Source organism: Mycothermus thermophilus (genome assembly GCF_041956435.1).
Source record: "Mycothermus thermophilus strain CBS 625.91 unplaced genomic scaffold VTJ04scaffold_2, whole genome shotgun sequence".
Taxonomy (NCBI): Eukaryota; Fungi; Ascomycota; class Sordariomycetes; order Sordariales; family Chaetomiaceae; genus Mycothermus; species Mycothermus thermophilus.
Window position 1 is genome coordinate 4,180,179 of NW_027191428.1, and position 17,141 is coordinate 4,197,319.

General features: G+C 56.9%; 6 protein-coding genes across 6 annotated transcripts; 3 read left to right on the plus strand and 3 right to left on the minus strand.

Moving 5' to 3' along the window:
* Positions 1 to 40: 40 nt before the first annotated feature.
* Positions 41 to 4,138, minus strand: VTJ04DRAFT_3710 (uncharacterized protein; the record flags this gene model as incomplete). The annotated part of the gene is made up of 11 exons (XM_069361641.1): positions 41 to 75; positions 468 to 658; positions 822 to 905; positions 1,076 to 1,303; positions 1,407 to 1,856; positions 1,960 to 2,082; positions 2,142 to 2,208; positions 2,266 to 2,364; positions 2,489 to 2,975; positions 3,037 to 3,219; positions 3,293 to 4,138. The coding sequence occupies 11 exons, from the start codon at positions 4,136 to 4,138 to the stop codon at positions 41 to 43; spliced, it is 2,793 nt and encodes a 930-aa protein (XP_069222231.1).
* A 1,752-nt stretch (positions 4,139 to 5,890) lies between these two features.
* Positions 5,891 to 6,970, plus strand: VTJ04DRAFT_3711 (uncharacterized protein; the record flags this gene model as incomplete). Its single annotated transcript, XM_069361642.1, has 2 exons — positions 5,891 to 6,006; positions 6,337 to 6,970. 2 exons carry the CDS (start codon positions 5,891 to 5,893, stop codon positions 6,968 to 6,970), a joined length of 750 nt encoding a protein of 249 aa, XP_069222232.1.
* A 34-nt stretch (positions 6,971 to 7,004) lies between these two features.
* VTJ04DRAFT_3712 (uncharacterized protein) lies at positions 7,005 to 9,790 on the plus strand (the record flags this gene model as incomplete). Its single annotated transcript, XM_069361643.1, has 4 exons — positions 7,005 to 7,021; positions 7,166 to 9,140; positions 9,208 to 9,307; positions 9,381 to 9,790. The coding sequence occupies 4 exons, from the start codon at positions 7,005 to 7,007 to the stop codon at positions 9,788 to 9,790; spliced, it is 2,502 nt and encodes an 833-aa protein (XP_069222233.1).
* A 35-nt stretch (positions 9,791 to 9,825) lies between these two features.
* On the minus strand, positions 9,826 to 10,740 carry VTJ04DRAFT_3713 (uncharacterized protein; the record flags this gene model as incomplete). The annotated part of the gene is made up of 2 exons (XM_069361644.1): positions 9,826 to 10,130; positions 10,713 to 10,740. 2 exons carry the CDS (start codon positions 10,738 to 10,740, stop codon positions 9,826 to 9,828), a joined length of 333 nt encoding a protein of 110 aa, XP_069222234.1.
* Positions 10,741 to 11,310: 570 nt separating this feature from the next.
* Positions 11,311 to 11,764, minus strand: VTJ04DRAFT_3714 (uncharacterized protein; the record flags this gene model as incomplete). The annotated part of the gene is made up of 2 exons (XM_069361645.1): positions 11,311 to 11,511; positions 11,687 to 11,764. 2 exons carry the CDS (start codon positions 11,762 to 11,764, stop codon positions 11,311 to 11,313), a joined length of 279 nt encoding a protein of 92 aa, XP_069222235.1.
* A 597-nt stretch (positions 11,765 to 12,361) lies between these two features.
* Positions 12,362 to 16,973, plus strand: VTJ04DRAFT_3715 (uncharacterized protein; the record flags this gene model as incomplete). The annotated part of the gene is made up of 5 exons (XM_069361646.1): positions 12,362 to 12,379; positions 12,433 to 14,937; positions 14,994 to 15,106; positions 15,157 to 15,914; positions 15,976 to 16,973. The coding sequence occupies 5 exons, from the start codon at positions 12,362 to 12,364 to the stop codon at positions 16,971 to 16,973; spliced, it is 4,392 nt and encodes a 1,463-aa protein (XP_069222236.1).
* Between the last annotated feature and the right edge of the window lie 168 nt (positions 16,974 to 17,141).

Consider the following 17,141-nt stretch of genomic DNA (forward strand, 5'->3'; position numbering starts at 1 on the left):
GGTCACTGTGACTAGGAGAGAAAACTTGACATGACCGTGTTCAGCCTAAACAACCGCGAGAGCGGCGGGACTTCTCTGTGACCATCTCCATGCTTGTATAGTGTCATCATATTCTTAATACTCTTGTCGGTCATCCAGTTATGCAAAGGCATATCATCAAACCCATAAGAGTAGACAGAAACAAAAGACAAGAATATATCCTGCACTTGTCCATAATCCACCACCACATTCATGTCACAATCCCCTCCATAGCCCAACCGGTGATAAGAACTCCTCAACGCCATACCCTCCTCACACTTTCAAAATCTCTATTAAAGAAAACAGCGTGCCCAATCCAGCCATCATTCCTCTTCATAATTCCACCTCTCCTCCAACAATTCTTGCTCTAACATCAACCCTCCAAGTCAGCCATCCATTCTCTCCAACAAACCAGAGGTTAATAAAGAAATAGATCGGTAAAAACTTACGCCATATCCTATTCGCCGACTCCACCATCACCTTAGCCTTCAACAACAGCTTGTCGCGGAGCGTCTGCTCGTCCTTGGCGCCCAGCTTGACCTTGTTGGGCTGTGCCTGCATTAGGACAGGCAGCAGCTCCTCGGGGGTGGCGTTGGCGATGGAGGCGACGGTTTTGAAGCCGTTGTCCCATAAGATGCGTCTATTATGAGAGAGAAATGCCGGTCAGTACAAGTTCGATTCAATATGTTGGCAGTAGGTCAGGTAGGTGAGGGAGGTGCTGACACAACACCACCATCACACCAAGGGGGAAGGGGTAGGAGAAAGGAATGGGGGGCTTTTACGCAGTTCGGCTCTTGACAAACGTAATCTTCGCCAACTCCAACAAATCCGCCCTGGCTCCCGCCTTGAGCCGGTCGGAAAAGTGATCGAGTATGGCCGCCATGGCTCTAAACATGGCGGGACACCACCATCGCAAGGTTGCCGGTTAGTCACGACCTGCCTATCACCAAATACTGGAACAAACAAGCTCCCTCCCTCTCTCTCTATCAAAGGGAAGCAGAAGGGCGTTCAAGCCACCAAAGACGAAAACGACAAACAAAACCAGGATCGAACGTACCCCCAACCCATAGTCTCGCAGAACCGGACCATCCCCGCCGCGAACCCCTGGCACGTCTCGGCCAGCTTCTGCACCGACCCGCGGTGCATCGAGTACTTGTGCGCGACGCGGTGGATGGGCGTCTCGTTGCACAGGTCGCGCAGCTGCAGCGCCAGGTAGAAGCGGTGGTAGCGGCGGACCGTTTCGCGCTCGGCCTCGGTCGACTCGGGCATCCTGCCGCCGCATGCCCTGCGTTGGTTAATATGTGGTTTAGCATCAGTATCGCTCTCTCTCTCATGGACTGACTGACGGGAACCCTGACCAAACACAAAGGGAAAGTCGGAAAACATACATCTTGCTAATCACCCCGGGCATCAACCCCAGCGCCCTGAGCACCCTCAGGCCACTCTCATCCAACTTATTCACCTCATCCAAAAACGCATCCCAATCCACCATCACCTCGCCCAGGTCCTGCACGGGGGTAAAATGGTAGAGCACGTGCATCTCGCCGTCCAGCACGAACCCCTCGAGGGCCTTCTGCAGCTCCTTATGGATGAAGATGCCGTCTTCGGGGTCGAGCGAGGAGGCGACGATGGCCTTGCCGAGGAGGGTCGCCTGGATCTGGTCCTCGTCGTCGTCGACCGTGATGAGGTTGAGTTGCTGGAGGTGGGCGATGCTCGCGTTCACGGTGGGCGTGATGGACTCCGGGTTGGCGGATTGCGCGAGCAGGGTTTTGGTGACGTAGTGGTCGATGGAGTCGCGGTTGTTGGCGAGGCGGATGGCGATGATTTCGAGGAGCGCCCTGGTTGGTGTTGTTAGTAAGGGGTATGGCTGGCTTGTAACTCAGGGGGGTGAGGGATTTGTGCCTCTGCATGCGCCTCTGGTCCGAGATCAGGCAGCTCGACAGCTCTGGAAGGTCGGCGTGCATCAAATCAATAACGTCTTCCAGATCCTTCTGTCCACAGCAGAGATACGTCTCTCCCACCTCGTCTTTGCCCTTCCGGCCAGCCCTTCCGCGCATCTGGCGTCTGCCCGAGCCAAGTTAGCGTACCCTGGCTCACCGTGCATCATGATGACCCTAACTTACAACATGGCTGGGCCGACAAGGTCGCGTCCCATACGAGCGTTGTTAAGAATCACACGTCGGGCAGGCACTTAATGTGGTCAGTTTTCAACACTCTTTGTCAGAAAAACTTTGGGCGTGCGCTCACAGTTGATGCCAGCAGCAAGCGAGCAGGTGGCCACACACGCCTTGAGCACACCTTCGTCGTAAGCTTTGGCGATGAGATCCCGCTCTTCGGTAGTGAGTCCTGCCTGTAAGGGGTCAGAAAACGGCAATGTGGTAGAACTATATCCGCGGAGCATCCTACATCTACCACAAGTTAGTTCATCTCAGCCCTCAAGCACCACCAGTCAGAGTCAGACAACACTCACGGTGGAAAGCAACCCCAGCCGGGATCGTCTTCTCCAACTTTGGATCCAAGCCCGAACTCAAACTCCTCAAATCCCCCAACAGATCCCTCCTCTTCTCCTGGATCGCCGGATCCGCCTCCTCCAGCGGCGGCAATACCTGGCTCAAAAGCAGCGCGTCCGATTCGCATCCTACCCGACTGCTCGAGAAGATGAGCACACCGTGTTCGGCGCAGACCGTCTCGTAGGCAAGAGCAACGACGGCGTTCCGGACTGGATTCAACAGCTCCTTGTGCGTCGAGGGGCGGACGATCCTCAGCGGCTGGGGCAAGTTCTGTCGAGGTGTCGCAGCAGACGCGGAACCGAGCTGTGTCAGGGTTTTGAGCAAGCTGGCGTTGGTCTCGGCGGCGTAAATCTTGCCGTCGTAGACCAGATGCTCGTGGATGGGGACGGGGCGGTAGTGGGTTTCATAGGAGTGGGCGTCGAGCCAGGTTTTCAGGAGGCCGATGTTCTGGAGATTTGATGAGCAGGAGTCGGACCGAGGACGGAATGCTGATGGCAGGGAGACTTACGCTGAGCGTGGCGCTCATGCCGACGATCTGGATGGGCTGTCCGAGACAGAGGAGCTTGGTGGTGAGGAGCTCGAGGAGATAGCCACGGCGGCTGTCGTCGACCATGTGAAGCTCGTCCAGCACGACGGCCCGCAGCTTGGTGATGGAACAGTCCTCGATGGCCGAGTTCACGAGCGAGTTGGCCTGGGACAAGTTAGATGAAGGTTCAGGATCCATCACTATTTGGAGAGGTGCCATGTTGTCCATCCGGACTCACCTTCTCAATGGTACAAACAGCCACGTCGAAATCCGCCCAGCCCGCGCGGATCTTGCTCCCCCCAAAGAACCCCACGACACGAATCGTATCCCTATCCGCCCTCGGCGCCCAAAACGAATTCCTCTCATGATCTTCTTCCTGCTGCTCCTCCATCTCCCGCCTGGAGAACCCACTCACCACCCTCCTCAACCACCTCACCTTCTCCTGCACCAGCGCCACATACGGCAGCACCAAAATCGCCTTGGCCTCGCGATCCTCAATCACGCGCTTCAGCATCAACACATCCGCCACCAGCGACTTCCCGCCGCCCGTCGGGGCGCTGTAGACCAGGTTCCTCTCGCCATTCAACAGCCCCGGGCCCAGCAAGCAGGCCTTTTGCCAGGGGTAGATGGATTTGATTCCCATCGAGAAGAGGTTTTCCACGATCTTGGGCGGGAGGTCGTACGCGGGATGGTCCAGGGAGAGGTACGGGTCCTGCGTCGAGGTCGGGGTGGCGGCCCAGGCTTTGCGCTGCAAGTACTCGGACGGTTCATTGCTCACCGGGGGAGCCCCCGGGGCGATGTCGATCCGGCTGGCGGCGAGTTTGGTTGGGCCGCCATTGGGGCGGATGTTTTGGGCGTATGCGGTGATAGGAGGTAGTGGAGGAGGTTGCTGTTGTTGCCGGAACACTGGAGGCGGAGGAGGCCGTGGTCTCTGTGCCGCCGTCGATGACGACGATTCATCGAGGGCCCGTTTTTGGCCAGCAGCAACCGGGGGGATGGAGACTCGGGGGTGTACTTGTTGTTGTTGCAAAGTAGGGTGACGGGGCCCGGCGGTCCAGGAGCCGGGCCGAGCACCGTCGGCCATGACTATGTTCCGTCGGATTCAAACCAGGCTCAAAGGCAAGGAGGAGTTAAAGTTAAACTAGGGACGAGATGCAAAAGGAGTCTAGCAAAGAACGAGAATCATGAAAAATAGATGTGATGCTGGCCAGTAGGTCGGGTTTAAGTACCCAAAAGCTGGATGGACTCAAGACCAGTCTCCGTCGTGTACCTCAAGCCAAGATTGAGGCCCCTCGCAGAAACCCAGCAACTGCATCACTGAAAATAAACACAGCTGCGATGACTCGTGGACTTTCTTTGTATGTCGAGGCTCACAGCGTATGCCTCATGTCCGGAAGTACAGCAGCCTCAGGCAAGTTGCCGAAGAGGCATACACAAGAGGCATACAGTTGCCTAAGACGTGATATGCAGAGTCAAGAGAGAGGGCAAGAGGAAGGCTGCGTCCTCAGGTATGACTTGTTCATGTTTGGTTCGGTCCTGATGTGTCGGTGAAGTGTCTGGTGTTTGTTGACTTTCCCCGTGTTGGTTTCCACAGCTCTGGCACCAGGCCCGCCATAACCCTGAGTCACATCTCAGGGTTGATCGTCAAGCTGAGGCAAAAGGAGCTCCACTTTTTCAGGCACCAAATGCCATGAGGGTTAGGGTTGAGGTTAAGGTTAGGCCCAAACACGGACACCTCGATTTCGATTTCCATGCCAATGCTGTGTCATTGTCCAACTGGCTGGTTCAAAGAATTTGGAATTTGTGAGAGCAGTGGATAATCTCTCGGCCCTACGGATGGTGCCAACGGACCCTAATTATTTTGTGCAACCCTCTCGACCCTGGAAGCCCTCGTTCTCTTTCTGTTGTGTTACTGTTGGCTGCCGTCATGCTCTTGGCCAACATGCTCGGGGATAACACGGGGTTCCAAATATCCGCCCTGGGCAGTCATGCTGTCGGGTGCTGGATCCGCAAGTGGGATTTTGTGGAGGGTACCCGATCATGTTTCTGAGAATCTGTAAGGCTTGGAAAAGTGAAGAGGACCACAGGTATGCTTGAGGTGAGGCCTGGGATCTGCTCTCTGAAACCAAGCTCTGGTCAGGCAGAATGGGTGATGAGCATAGCCATGTGATGCCGGGCGCTTGCTGGGAAGAAGTTTGAAACTCTGCCCCTCACAAATCCCAAATCCCATTCCCCTTGAGGGAAGAGGACCGAGAGGCATTCGTCTTGAGTAACTCGGCAGTTCTGCACAGTCTTCACAGTACGAACAATTACTTCACGGCTTACACATTCTCGCGCTCGCTCCTCGGCCGGGAGAGGGGGACAGGAGGTCGGCAGACCGGGCCGATCGTTTCCTTTCTTTTCACCCTGAGCCGCAGCCATGCCGCCGGCAACAACCGAGAGGATGATGACGGGACGTTGGTTGACACAAGAAACGGCATGTTTGACCAAGAAGAAACATAATAGCCTCCAGGGCTTTGTTTGAAATATCCGCCATGTTTGATGGAAGGGTGCCCCGGGACTGGGCCACTGCTCCATTCCCCACAAGGGATGCCACTCTTCCATGCTCTCGCCTCGAGGTCGGGTCTCAGGAAGATGGGATGAGAGTCGAAGAAGGCTGGATGCCATCACGCAAGATGGTGAAGTGTACTTTATGAAAAACGTTCAAAAATAATAATGAGGGAATTTCCACAAGGCTGTTCAAGTCTCGCTAGCCTAAGTATTGCCGGGCCAGTGTTCTCGAAGGTCTCGTCGAGCGTCAGTTTGCCTGAACGGGAGACAATGGCCGGAGTAGGCGATGGATGGGAGGCCAGAGACAGCTGAATGGAAGCTGACAAACAGCGCCAACCTTCCCCCCTTGGGGCCATTGAGCCCTGTAGCAGGGAGTAGCAGGGAGGTCGGGCCCTTAGGTTGGTGGGTCCTTCTGCCCGACTTTACCCCTCCCCCGTGCAGCCGAACTCCAAGGGCTCCCATTCCCCCAAATCTGTTGCGCCCAGCCCTCCAATCTGCGAGATCCACAAGCATCCGCTCCTGGACGGACTGAAGTGGAAGAGTGGAACCCGACCTCCCTGAGGCAAACCGTCGTCTTTCCCTTCCTCGACGACCTCCTGCATCCGACGCCCCGAGTCTTCTTTTATTTTTTTTTCTTCTTCTCTGAGCAACGCGGCTGTCCTAGCTCAGCATATAGGTCATTTTGGGCCTCGGAAACGGAATCCCTTGACCTTGAACTCGGCGGCGACTCAGGGTCTCGTCAGCAGCAGCTTACCGCCGTCTCCTGTCCATCGCTCCCCAAAAAGACCCAAAGACCAGGGCCCGAGCGCCAGGTCATCCCGTCCCGACCGCCCATCCCCGCCCTCCTTTCTCAGCATCCCGAGCCGCCAACACCAGACGGGACCAGGCACTCATACAACGAGAAGACTGTCTCGGTGCTGTATCTTCAGACGAAACACGGCCACGCTTCACTCCGCTGTGCCTGCCACTCGACATATCGTCTCGACTCGACTTCGCTCATGTTGACGCTGTTCTTCCGCCGCCACGTCCGTCTTTGAAGTCAACCGGCCAAAGCTGTGAATACTTACCGTCACAACTGCTCCTCGGCTGTCGGCACGGCGCGCTGTCTGGTGCATCGCTGCCGACTGGTCTCTCTGCTCGTCGGGCCCGCGACAACCCTAGGTTGACTGCGAGCCTGCAGACTCGACTGTGCTCGAGGACGGATTGCTCGTCTCGAGTACAGAATCACCGCCTCTCCGGTCCATTCTGTGTGACAAAATCACCAACCAACCCTTGGGCTGCTCCCATTCACATTCCCCCGCCTCTCGCAGCTGACTCGACTCCCCGCCGGCGTCTGTCTTACCCCCTTTTTAATACCCCTCAATAATCACATCCATTAGCATAGCATCCAGTCAACAAACATGTCTGGGCCAAATAGGTATGTTCTAGCATCGGGGGAACGCTTGGGTTCGGGCTGTGGAAGGGTTGTCTCCCAACCATCCTCCCTGCCCCTGACCAGTTACGCCGGCTCGCAGTCACCGCATACCTTTGGACCAAAAGACTAACGTTACTTTGCGTCCAGCAGTATCTACTCCAGCGGGTCGTTCATGAACCCGGGTCCCGCCCCGCGACCCCCGACCGACAAGCCGCCTCTCCGCCTCATGCCCAATGTCGGCCTCGCCAACAGCATGTCCAACATGTCCATCTCGTCCCCCGTCACGAGCACATACAGCGGATCCACTATTCCCCTTCCCATCTCTCGCCAGGGATCCAATAATTTAGACAGCGGAGTGTCCATCATCAAGCAGGGCTACGTCGGTATCCCGAGCAAGAACCCCTTCCAGCAATGGAAGAGCAGATACTTGATCCTCCGCCAGGACATGCTCGATTTCCACAAGAACGAGAACGGCAAGTGGCTGTACAAGATCCAGCTCTCAGACGTCCTCAGTGTCGATCGAGTTCCCGACGACAATGGCGACCCCGTCTTCGAGATTCGGAGGAACCTGAACAACTCGTATCCCGGCCCCCCGGGCGACGACGAGAACGGCGTGCGGTCCCTGCGTATCTGTGTTAAGACCGATGATGAGCTTTACGAATGGATCGACTGCATCTACGCCCGCTGCCCCGGTGGCGTCAGCAACCCCTCCAATTTCTCCCACGCCGTCCACGTTGGTTTCAATCCCCAAACAGGCCAATTTACCGGCTTGCCCGAGGAGTGGACGAGGTTGCTCAACTCGTCAGCCATCACCCGTGAGGACGTCGAGAAGAACCCCCAGGCCGTCTTTGAGGTGCTCGACTTCTACTCCGACATGACAAAGCGCGCCGAGAACCCCGATGCCTATCCTCCTCCCGGCCCCGTGAACCTTGGTCTCTCAGGGCCTCTCCCCAGCGAGCAGTATGGCGGCTACAGCAGCGGTGGCGCTTCGGTCGCCCCGCCACGTCAGGTGAAGCCTATTCAGCGCAGCCCCGGCTCCTACACAACCACGCCATCGGCCCAGCCGTCGCGCGTGGAACAACCATCACAGCAGCTCCAGAACACCGCTCCCAACTACATGTCGGCAGAACGCATGCGGGAAGAGCAACGAGCTCGGGAGTTGGAGCGCCAGCGTGCCGAGCGCGAGGAACAGGCTCGCCGCGAGCTCGAGGCCTACAACGCCTCTCTCCCCAAGACCAAGGTTCCCCTTGCCCAGCAGGAAATCGGCGGCGGCTTCTCAAGCCCCAACCCTCAGGCCGACAGGTACAACCCCACACGAGCAGCGCCAAAGGCGCCTGTTCAACAGTCTTCCCTCCGGGCTCAACGGCCGGCCCCGGCCCCGCCATCCAGCGCCCCGTCTCGCCCGCCAGTTGTGCCGCAGTCTTCTGTCTCCCAGTCAATGCGTGACCCCGCGTCTCAACAGAGGGTACCGCGCCCGGATCAGGGCACCGGCCAGTCGCCCAGCTCCCGCTACCCCAACGGCATGGCGCCGCGCGCTCAGAACGGCCAGCCCCAAGCGCAGCCCCCGTCGCGCCTGCCGGCGCCGGTGAAGCCGTTGAACGTCAACAAGCCGAGCGGCAACACAGATGCCATCAAGGCCGCCGAGGCTGCCCTGACGGCCAAGCCGCCGCCGTCGGAGCGCAAGCAGGACGTGCGCATGTCGACCATGTCGGAGAACGAGGTCATGGCCAAGCTCCGGGAGGTGGTGTCCAAGGACGACCCCAACCGGTTCTACGCCAAGCAGAAGAAGATCGGCCAGGGCGCGTCCGGGTCCGTGTACGTGGCCAAGATCCTGGCCCCGCGGCCCAACGCGCCGCAGTTCAAGGGCCGCAGCAGCGATCGTGTCGCTATCAAGCAGATGGACCTCGCCCACCAGCCGCGCAAGGAGCTTATTGTCAATGAGATCTTGGTGATGCGGGAGAACAGGCACCCCAACATTGTCAACTTCCTGGATGCGTTCCTCATGGACAACGACAAAGAGCTCTGGGTGGTGATGGAGTACATGGAGGGTGGTGCGTTGACGGATGTGATTGAGAATAACCCGGTGATTACGGAGGAGCAGATCTCGACGATTTGCCTTGAGGTATGTGTGATTCTTGTGTTTTCGAGGGATGTTGGTGAAGGACTGATGGGGGCTAACTGGAGAACAGACCTGCCAAGGCCTCGAGCACCTCCACTCGCAAAACATCATCCACCGCGATATCAAGAGCGACAACGTTCTTCTCGACGCCCGCGGCAACGTCAAGATCAGTACGTTTCCTTTCCAAATTCCCTCTTTCTAAGTCTGGAACACCTTGGCTAACCTATAACCCCCTCCCTCCAGCCGACTTTGGCTTCTGCGCCAAGCTCACCGAGTCCAAGTCCAAGCGCGCCACCATGGTGGGCACGCCGTACTGGATGGCGCCCGAGGTGGTGAAGCAGAAGGAGTACGGCCCCAAGGTGGACATTTGGTCGCTCGGCATCATGGCCATCGAGATGATCGAGTCGGAGCCGCCGTACCTCAACGAGGAGCCGCTCAAGGCGCTGTACCTCATCGCCACCAACGGTACGCCGCGCCTCAAGAAGCCCGAGAAGCTGAGCAAGGAGCTCAAGGCGTTCCTGTCGGTGTGCTTGTGCGTCGACGTCAAGTCGCGTGCTAGCGCGCAGGAGTTGCTGAATCATGAGTTCTTGAAGCATGGGTGTCCGCTGGCGAGTTTGGCGGATTTGTTGGCGTTCAAGAGGGTGGCTAAATAAGCAGGCCTTTGGGGACAGTGGAGGAAGTAATGGAGTTATGGTTGTTTGGTCGGTTGGTTGGTGACGGGGAGAGAGAAAGTGGATAGAAAGGGAGAAGGGGGTGAAGTTGGAGTTGAGACTTGTTTACATGCCTGCCTACCTACCCCTAGGTACATACCTCGGCTAGCTGGATTTGATGATGCCCTTCCTTGGTTGGTTGGATGGATGGATATATGTAGTAGGTGGATGGATGGATGGATATCTCTCGTCTTCTTCTCGCGCGCATGGTATGGTATGAAAGGGAGCAAGCAGGATATGATGGTTGATGGTTGATATCGTAGTGGTAGGGTAAGGTAGAGTTCTTTTGCTTTTTTTCACCGGGTTAAGGGATGTTATGATGCTTATATTTGGGAGATGACCGAGAGAGAGAGAGAGGGAGATAGATGTCTTGGGAGAGATGTGAAAGTGGATAGTAGTTGGGGCCAGGGCGGGGCGGTTGGGGAGGAGGTCTCAGGCCATGGGAAGGGAAGGGTTGAAAGGGAGGGGAGGAAGGGGGGTGGATAAATGGAGGGAGGGAGGGAGGAATGGGTCGGGATGGCAATGGATGGGAAGGAAGTTATACATGGATGATGATATGGTGATATGGTTGTGTCCCCTTTTTTTCTCTTCAATCTTCGCGCTAGGTGTTATTTCGTATCTTTTTGCTGAGAGTTATGAGTTGCTTGGTGTTTGATTTGGTGTTATTTGTTGATTCCTGATATTTGTTGGTTGTTTTGGTAGCAATTGAAGTGGTGTGGACTGGTATGTGGTTGTTAAGTATCAATAATGGTGATGTTGATATCTTAATGTCAACGTTAGTGTGCTGATTGTGAGATGCTGTTGGAGAACTATTACTATTTGAGAGTGGAAGAGGTGAAGGTGTAGGGGGTAAGTATGTACATACTTGTCTTGGTGTCCAAAACATCACGCATGGGTACATTTACCTAGTTGGACTATGACATCCCATCGGTATCTTAAACTGTTTACTGTTTTCTTGTACATGGCTGTTAACTGGGGACTTGTTCAATGGCTTCAGAGAAAGAATTGGTGATGATGGAAATTGGAGCTTGAGTTGTTGTTGAGGAGGCAAGATAGTGCTGGCGGAGGGAGTTCATTACAAGTCGATGAGTTAGAACATGATCTGGCTCCCCTCACAAGCAGCGACAAAGGATGAGGCTGTGAGTTTGGGTTGTCTGGATCTCAACACTCCAACGCCCTGTTCCCAGCAAACCAACAAAGGAAATATCGCATTCGCCTATGCCTCTAGCCATTCGATGGTAGCGGTGGTCGACGCAGCTCCGGGTCCAGCTCCCAAGTCCAAGTCTGTACATACACGCCCAGCTGGCTGGCTGGCCATCCTCTTCGCCGCCAGTTCCCCTTGTTGTTATAGTGTTCTCTAACCTCTAACCTTCGATCCCGTTTTCTTTTGTTCCTTTTGTGTCGTCGTCGTCTAATTCAACCCCAACCCAACTTCAAACTCAACTCCCCCCTTGATCAATATTTCACGCCTGCTGTTGCCTCTTGATATCCCTCGCCGCGGCCTTCAAGCTGTAGTTGCACTCCTCGTAGGCGCGCCCCGCGCCGAAGCCGACGCCGACCAGGGCGGGCCAGGCGCGGCGCTTGAAGAGCAGGACGGAAAAGACCACGCCGAAGCCCAGGCCGAGGGTGGACTTGATGATGAGGTTGGAGAGGCAGCGGTCCCACTGTGGTGGTTGGTCGGTTAGTCTTGATAACCTAAGAAAGTTCGGGGACAATGCGACAGTGTGTTGGGACGAGGGGAGAAAGGGCTTCGGGGGGTGGGGGGTCGGGGTGGGATATGCCTCGTTCGGCTGGTATGGGATGGAATGGGGGCTGGGCTGGCTAGCTATGATAGCTGACCTTCTCGTTGAGGAGGGCCTCGCTGACGGGGCGCCTCACAGCGGGAGCGGAGGTGGAGGGGGCGGAAGTGTCGGCCATGGCTGAGGGTTGGGAGAGGGAGGACCTGAGGTCTGGGGGGTGGGATGATGGTCAGTCAGCGGTTCTTCCGTAGAGGGGTATAAGGTAGAGCTTCAAGCGCAAGCTCTGGGAGGTACACTACCTCGAGAGAACCTAAAGACAGAGTCAATTGGCGCGGGGCGAGCGCGGCGTAGCTATAGGGGGTCAGGGAGGTAGGTGGAACGAGGGACGGGAGCTCTTTTTGGTCTTTGATGCAATTGCCTTGATCTCGGGTCGGGCTAAGAAACGCGGACGCCAAGAAAATGCCGCCGGGTCAGCGACTGCAGCGCCGCGAGCTCGGCTGCTGCCGTGGTCTCCCGAAGGCGGTGAGAGTGAGACAAGGGACGGGTGGGGCCGAGGGGCAGTCGGTGAGATGCAAAAACCGGCAGAATTTTGATTTTTTGGAGCTGTCTTGTCCGGGATGCTGCTGCATCTGCATAGCATTGACTCCAAGCAATTGACTTCCAGCAATTGATCCTAGGTACCAGTTGCTGCCTCCTCCACTCAACACCTGTACGAAGGCTGTCTTCAGCCAGCCAGATCATGATATTTCCTATCTGGACATAGTCAAAGTACACAATGGGGGTTAATGGTGAAGTAAGTCTTTTTCTCTTCCGATTTTTCTCTTCTCAACTAATCCTCTCTCCCAGCCAGCCGAAGCCCTCGTGCGCGCGGTGCGAGCCCTCGACCATGGCGACGCCGATACCCTCACAGACCGTCTCGACCGGGTCTGTGATGTTCTTGAGAAGTGTCCCAGCGGCAGCTTCCACGCCGCCGAGGAGATGCTGCTGCGCTGGCTTCTCAAGAACATGGCCACCGGCCCGGCTGCGAACGCTGCTCGCTTCCGAACCTCCCCTCGCATCTGGAACATCTTGAGCGCCGTCTTTGCCCGAATTCCCCTGTTCTCTCTGGCCAAATCGCTGGCCGACCGTCGCTTCCTCAGCATCCTCCAGCAGGCGCTCAAAGATATTGCTGCGCCGACGCCCAGCTCCCAGGACCTTGACATGCCTGATGCGCCATCCCCCGACAGTCCCGCCAATCCTCGGAAACGAAAGAGAGATGATGCTCCCTCCGCCGGCGCCGCCATCCCAGACCGTCCGCCGGACAGTCTTCAGACCGCCGAAGCGGTATTCGAGGCAGTACGGGTCTTGCTCTCGAGGTGCGACGCCCAAGCCCAGCAACCCGTCATGTATCGCATGGGTGCCGAGCACGTCAAGTCACTCTTCTCGTCTCCCGCAGCCGAGGCCATGGGAATTCTGGTCCCATGGCTTGCCATCTGCAACCTCGCCGTGGATCGGCCCTCGTCCGACTCCCTGAAGGAGCAGTCATCCTGGTTGTCTACCTTTTCTGCCCTATGGGAACTACATCTGCAGGGCGCTGGCGACCCAACCGAGGTCGCCACGCATTTGTCTGGACCAGCCACGCGATTGCTTGCCAAACTGACCGATCTGGCGCTCTCTGGAACAGATCCTGTTGTGCGAGACCGCTGGGCGAAGGATTTGCGCCGGTTCCTGACGCGGAACCTCATCCTGCCCGCTCGAGCGGCCTTCTTGACCAAGGGGAGCCAGGAAGTGGTGCGTATTGCCGTCGAAATGACAAGCCCGTCTGCCCCAACGACGTTCCCGGTGCTATATGACCTAGTCAGCAAATCCCCGCTCGAACACGGTGGAAAGACGTCCATGAAGGACTACGAAACATGGCTGCAAACCGTCTTTGATGCCTTTGTGCACGCCGCAAAGAACCTCAATCGCGACAGCAGGCAAACAGCTGTCCGGGCGGTGCTGGAACTGGCCGCCGCCCGCGCGTCACCACTCTCTGCTGCGAGCCTTCGCGGCGTCTGCAAGGAGTATGGCCTCCTCCAAGAGGACAGCTTCGACTGGAGCCTGCTGTTGTCCGTCGTTCAACTCAACCCGGACGTTTTCCTGCTCACCGACGCCGGGAAGGAGCTCCTCGATCAAATTCTCGCCAAAACCACGCACCCTGACACTTTGACGGACGACGACTCGGCCAAAGCGGCGCGGTTCATCGTCCTCATCGCAGACGGCTATGCCCAAGGCCGCGACCTGTCCACTTTCATCCGGGTCTGGCTCCAACACCTCACCCCTTCTCGCCCCAAGGCCGGCCTCCAACCATTATGGGCCGGAGAACCCCTGACTAGAACCGTTGCGAAATTGATCCAGACCTCGCTCAACCCCAACCAGCTGGTCGACATTCTCGACTGGCTCTCCTCCCAAACCCAACCCGGCCAGGGCTTGGCCCGCATCCACATCCTCGACTCCATCTCCAGCGGCCTCTCGCGCGAGGAGTTTATTGACGCTGCGAGCATGAAGACGTTTGAAGGCGCTTTTCTGGAGGAGTATTCCAAGAAGGAACCCCCGTCTATTGCCGCTCGCAGGTGGATGGTCGCCGCGAGGGCTATTTCCAGGGGAACGCTCGACGAGGCTGGGAGGGTTTGGGCGCGCGTCAGGTCGGATGTCAAGAGCAAGCTTAAGAAACAACCAGTAGAGCGCGAGGATGTTTTGGCAGCGTTCAAATGCTGCGCGGCGGCGTGGCGGGCGCATCATCCCGGCGCGAAGTACGAGGAGGACGCGGCGGGGATGCTTTGCGCGTTTGTTGATAGGCTGCTGAAGGACGGGGAGGTGACAAAGCTGGACTTGGACGCCAGCATCTCGTCGTCATCCTCTGTCTCGAAGGAGACGTACATCTCGTGGATCCTTGCCGAGGAGCCGCGCATCCTGGGGCTTGTTGTCGACAAACACGGCAAGGTGCCCGACGGACTGCTGTCTCTTCTGACCGTCCCGCGCTCAGGGGATGAAGCGCGTCTCGACTCGGCTCTGGCTGTGTCGCGGTTGTTGATGGATCGGGAAAGCAACGTCAACAACCCTAGACTCATGGATTTGCTTCTCGATGTTGTCATCTCGATGATTGATCCTGCAAAGGCGAAGCTGGGACAGCCCCAGGCAAAGGTTGCGATGCGGTTTTTGCTTGATGTTCCGGATGAAGCCATGAGCAGAGCCCAGCGTGAGGCGGCGATGAAGCTTCTTGTCTCTCAGTTGTTGGGACAGGACAGCAAGGGGGATGGTCTGGATGGTGACACATGGCGGTTGGTGTTGAGTTTGATGATCAAGTTGATGAACAGGCCTACATTTTACGAGGTATATAACGCCCAAAACCAGAATTGTGGTCGATCCTGGCTAACCACTATTACTAGGGCATGAGCTTCTCGCACTTGGTGTCGGTGGGATGGTGCCTGGCGAAGATGGACGGGCCAGACCGCCGGGATCACTTTGAGCTTCTACGCCATTTGGCCGTTCTCGCCGTTCGGTAGGTCCTCATTGACTTACTCTCGTCGTGTTCCCAGCTAACCTTTCTAGGCAAATGACGAGTGGCAGCTTGGAGGAGAGGGAGAAGTCGTATCTGAAAGAGGCAGCCGCAGCACTTGAGAACGCGCCAGGAAACTCCGACATGCCAGGACATATCGTCCTCCTCCACGCCCTCGTTTCTACGGTCCAATCCTTGCCCGCCGCGAAAAAGCTCGAGGGCGATATACGCTTAGATACCCTTCGGGATCGACTTCTCGACACGGCCTCACGCGCCGTGCAACTGTTCAAAGATGAGTTGGAGCTAGACGCAGTCCAGGACCAGCTGCTGCAAACTTCCTCACAAACTGCCGCAGCCACAAAGCGCATGGGGCCAGGGTTGTTGGCTGCCCTTCTTGCCTTCGAGGCATTGGACTGCGTGGACAATCTGGCTGTAAGAAAAGCTATGCCGGATGTTGTTTCCGTATTGCTTGAGGCGAGTGACGCACTCCTGGGGAGGGGAATACATGAAGGCTGGGAAGTGCGCATGTTCTTGGCTAAGCACTTCCACGAAGCGCTGCCTTCGCCGCTGCAGGTCAATATGTCGGTTGAGGCATCAGCTGCTCCGGAGGATGGCGGGGAGAATGAGGATAGGGAGGCTTCGAGCGGTCTTGGGAAGACGTCCCTTCTGAGATATGTCGACGCCGTGGTTCGATCTGTGGACGAAGATACGAAGCTTGGCTATCTCCGGGAGTTGCTTCAAGACATTGGCCGCTGTGAAGACGGGCTGGGCCGTTTGGTGGTTGTGTACCGTCTGATCCAGCACCTTAAGGGTAAGTTGAATCCTTTCACATATTAATGGGATGGGAAGGACAACAACTGACAATAATCCAGGTGCTCGTCTCCCAGATTCTCCCGACCAATTCAGCCTCTCTCACGCCCACAACTTCCTCTGCGAACACCTCCGCAACCATCCCGACATGCCGCCCACCAACTTCCTGCTGACCACCAGGTCCATCCGCCTGCTTCTCGACCAAAACACCACGTGCATGACTCAATGGAATATAGACAAGACCCTGAGCACCGTCGCCATCGTCGCGGCCGAGCTCACGGGCAGCGAAAGCAGTAGCACCTATGCCTTCCCCGCCCTAGCCCGGCTGGTGGAGATGGTGATCAAGCGCCACCGCAAACGGCTGGACGGGCATTTCCATATTCTTGTGTCTGCTCTGCAGGCGTTGTTGAGGTTGTTGCTTTCTCGGCCGCAGCCTCAAGGCGGTTTGGCCGTCGCTGCTCCTTCGACGACAACAACAACACAGGGGTCATCATCCACAGCCCAGAACCAAAACAACATCCAACAACAACACCATCAACACCAATGGGAGCGCCACGCCCGCCTCTACTCTCGCCTGCTAACCCTCATCTGCGAACCAACCGTCGCGTCGGTATCTCGAAGCGGTGGTGGCGGCGGCGGTGGTGGTACCAATCCCAATACCACCACCGAAGACACCACCACCACCGCTATCCCCAACACCTCCATCCTCCCCCTCGACTCTGACAAGGACCGCGCCCGCCGCTACGCGGGACAGCACATGTACCTCATCCTCATGCAGTACGTCAAGTTGCAGGTTGAAGTTCCCTCTTCCTCCTCCAGCGCAACAGGGAAAGGAGGACCTGGAGGTGCAGCAAGTGGAGGCAAGAAGAAGATTAACGGACCGGTGGTTGTCCCCCGCGGGATCCGCGAGGCGTTGGAGCCCGGTGTGTACTCCATCCTGGACGTGACGGGGCAGGAGATGTTGCGGGTGGTCAGCGACGGGCTGGACGCGGGCGGGAGGGTGATTTTCAGGGAGTTGTGGAAGGGGTGGCAGCGGTTTGGGAGGTGGTCTGGGGTTTAGGCTCTACGGGTTGGGTTGGGTTGGTTGTTGATTCCTTTGCGATGCTGAGTTTGGTTGGTCTGGTTTGTTTTGAGTTGGGTGTTGATTACAGGTTCATTTCATGGCTGAGGTAGTAGGGAGGTACCCAAGATGGCTTATATCGAAGTATATATGTACATACTACAGTAT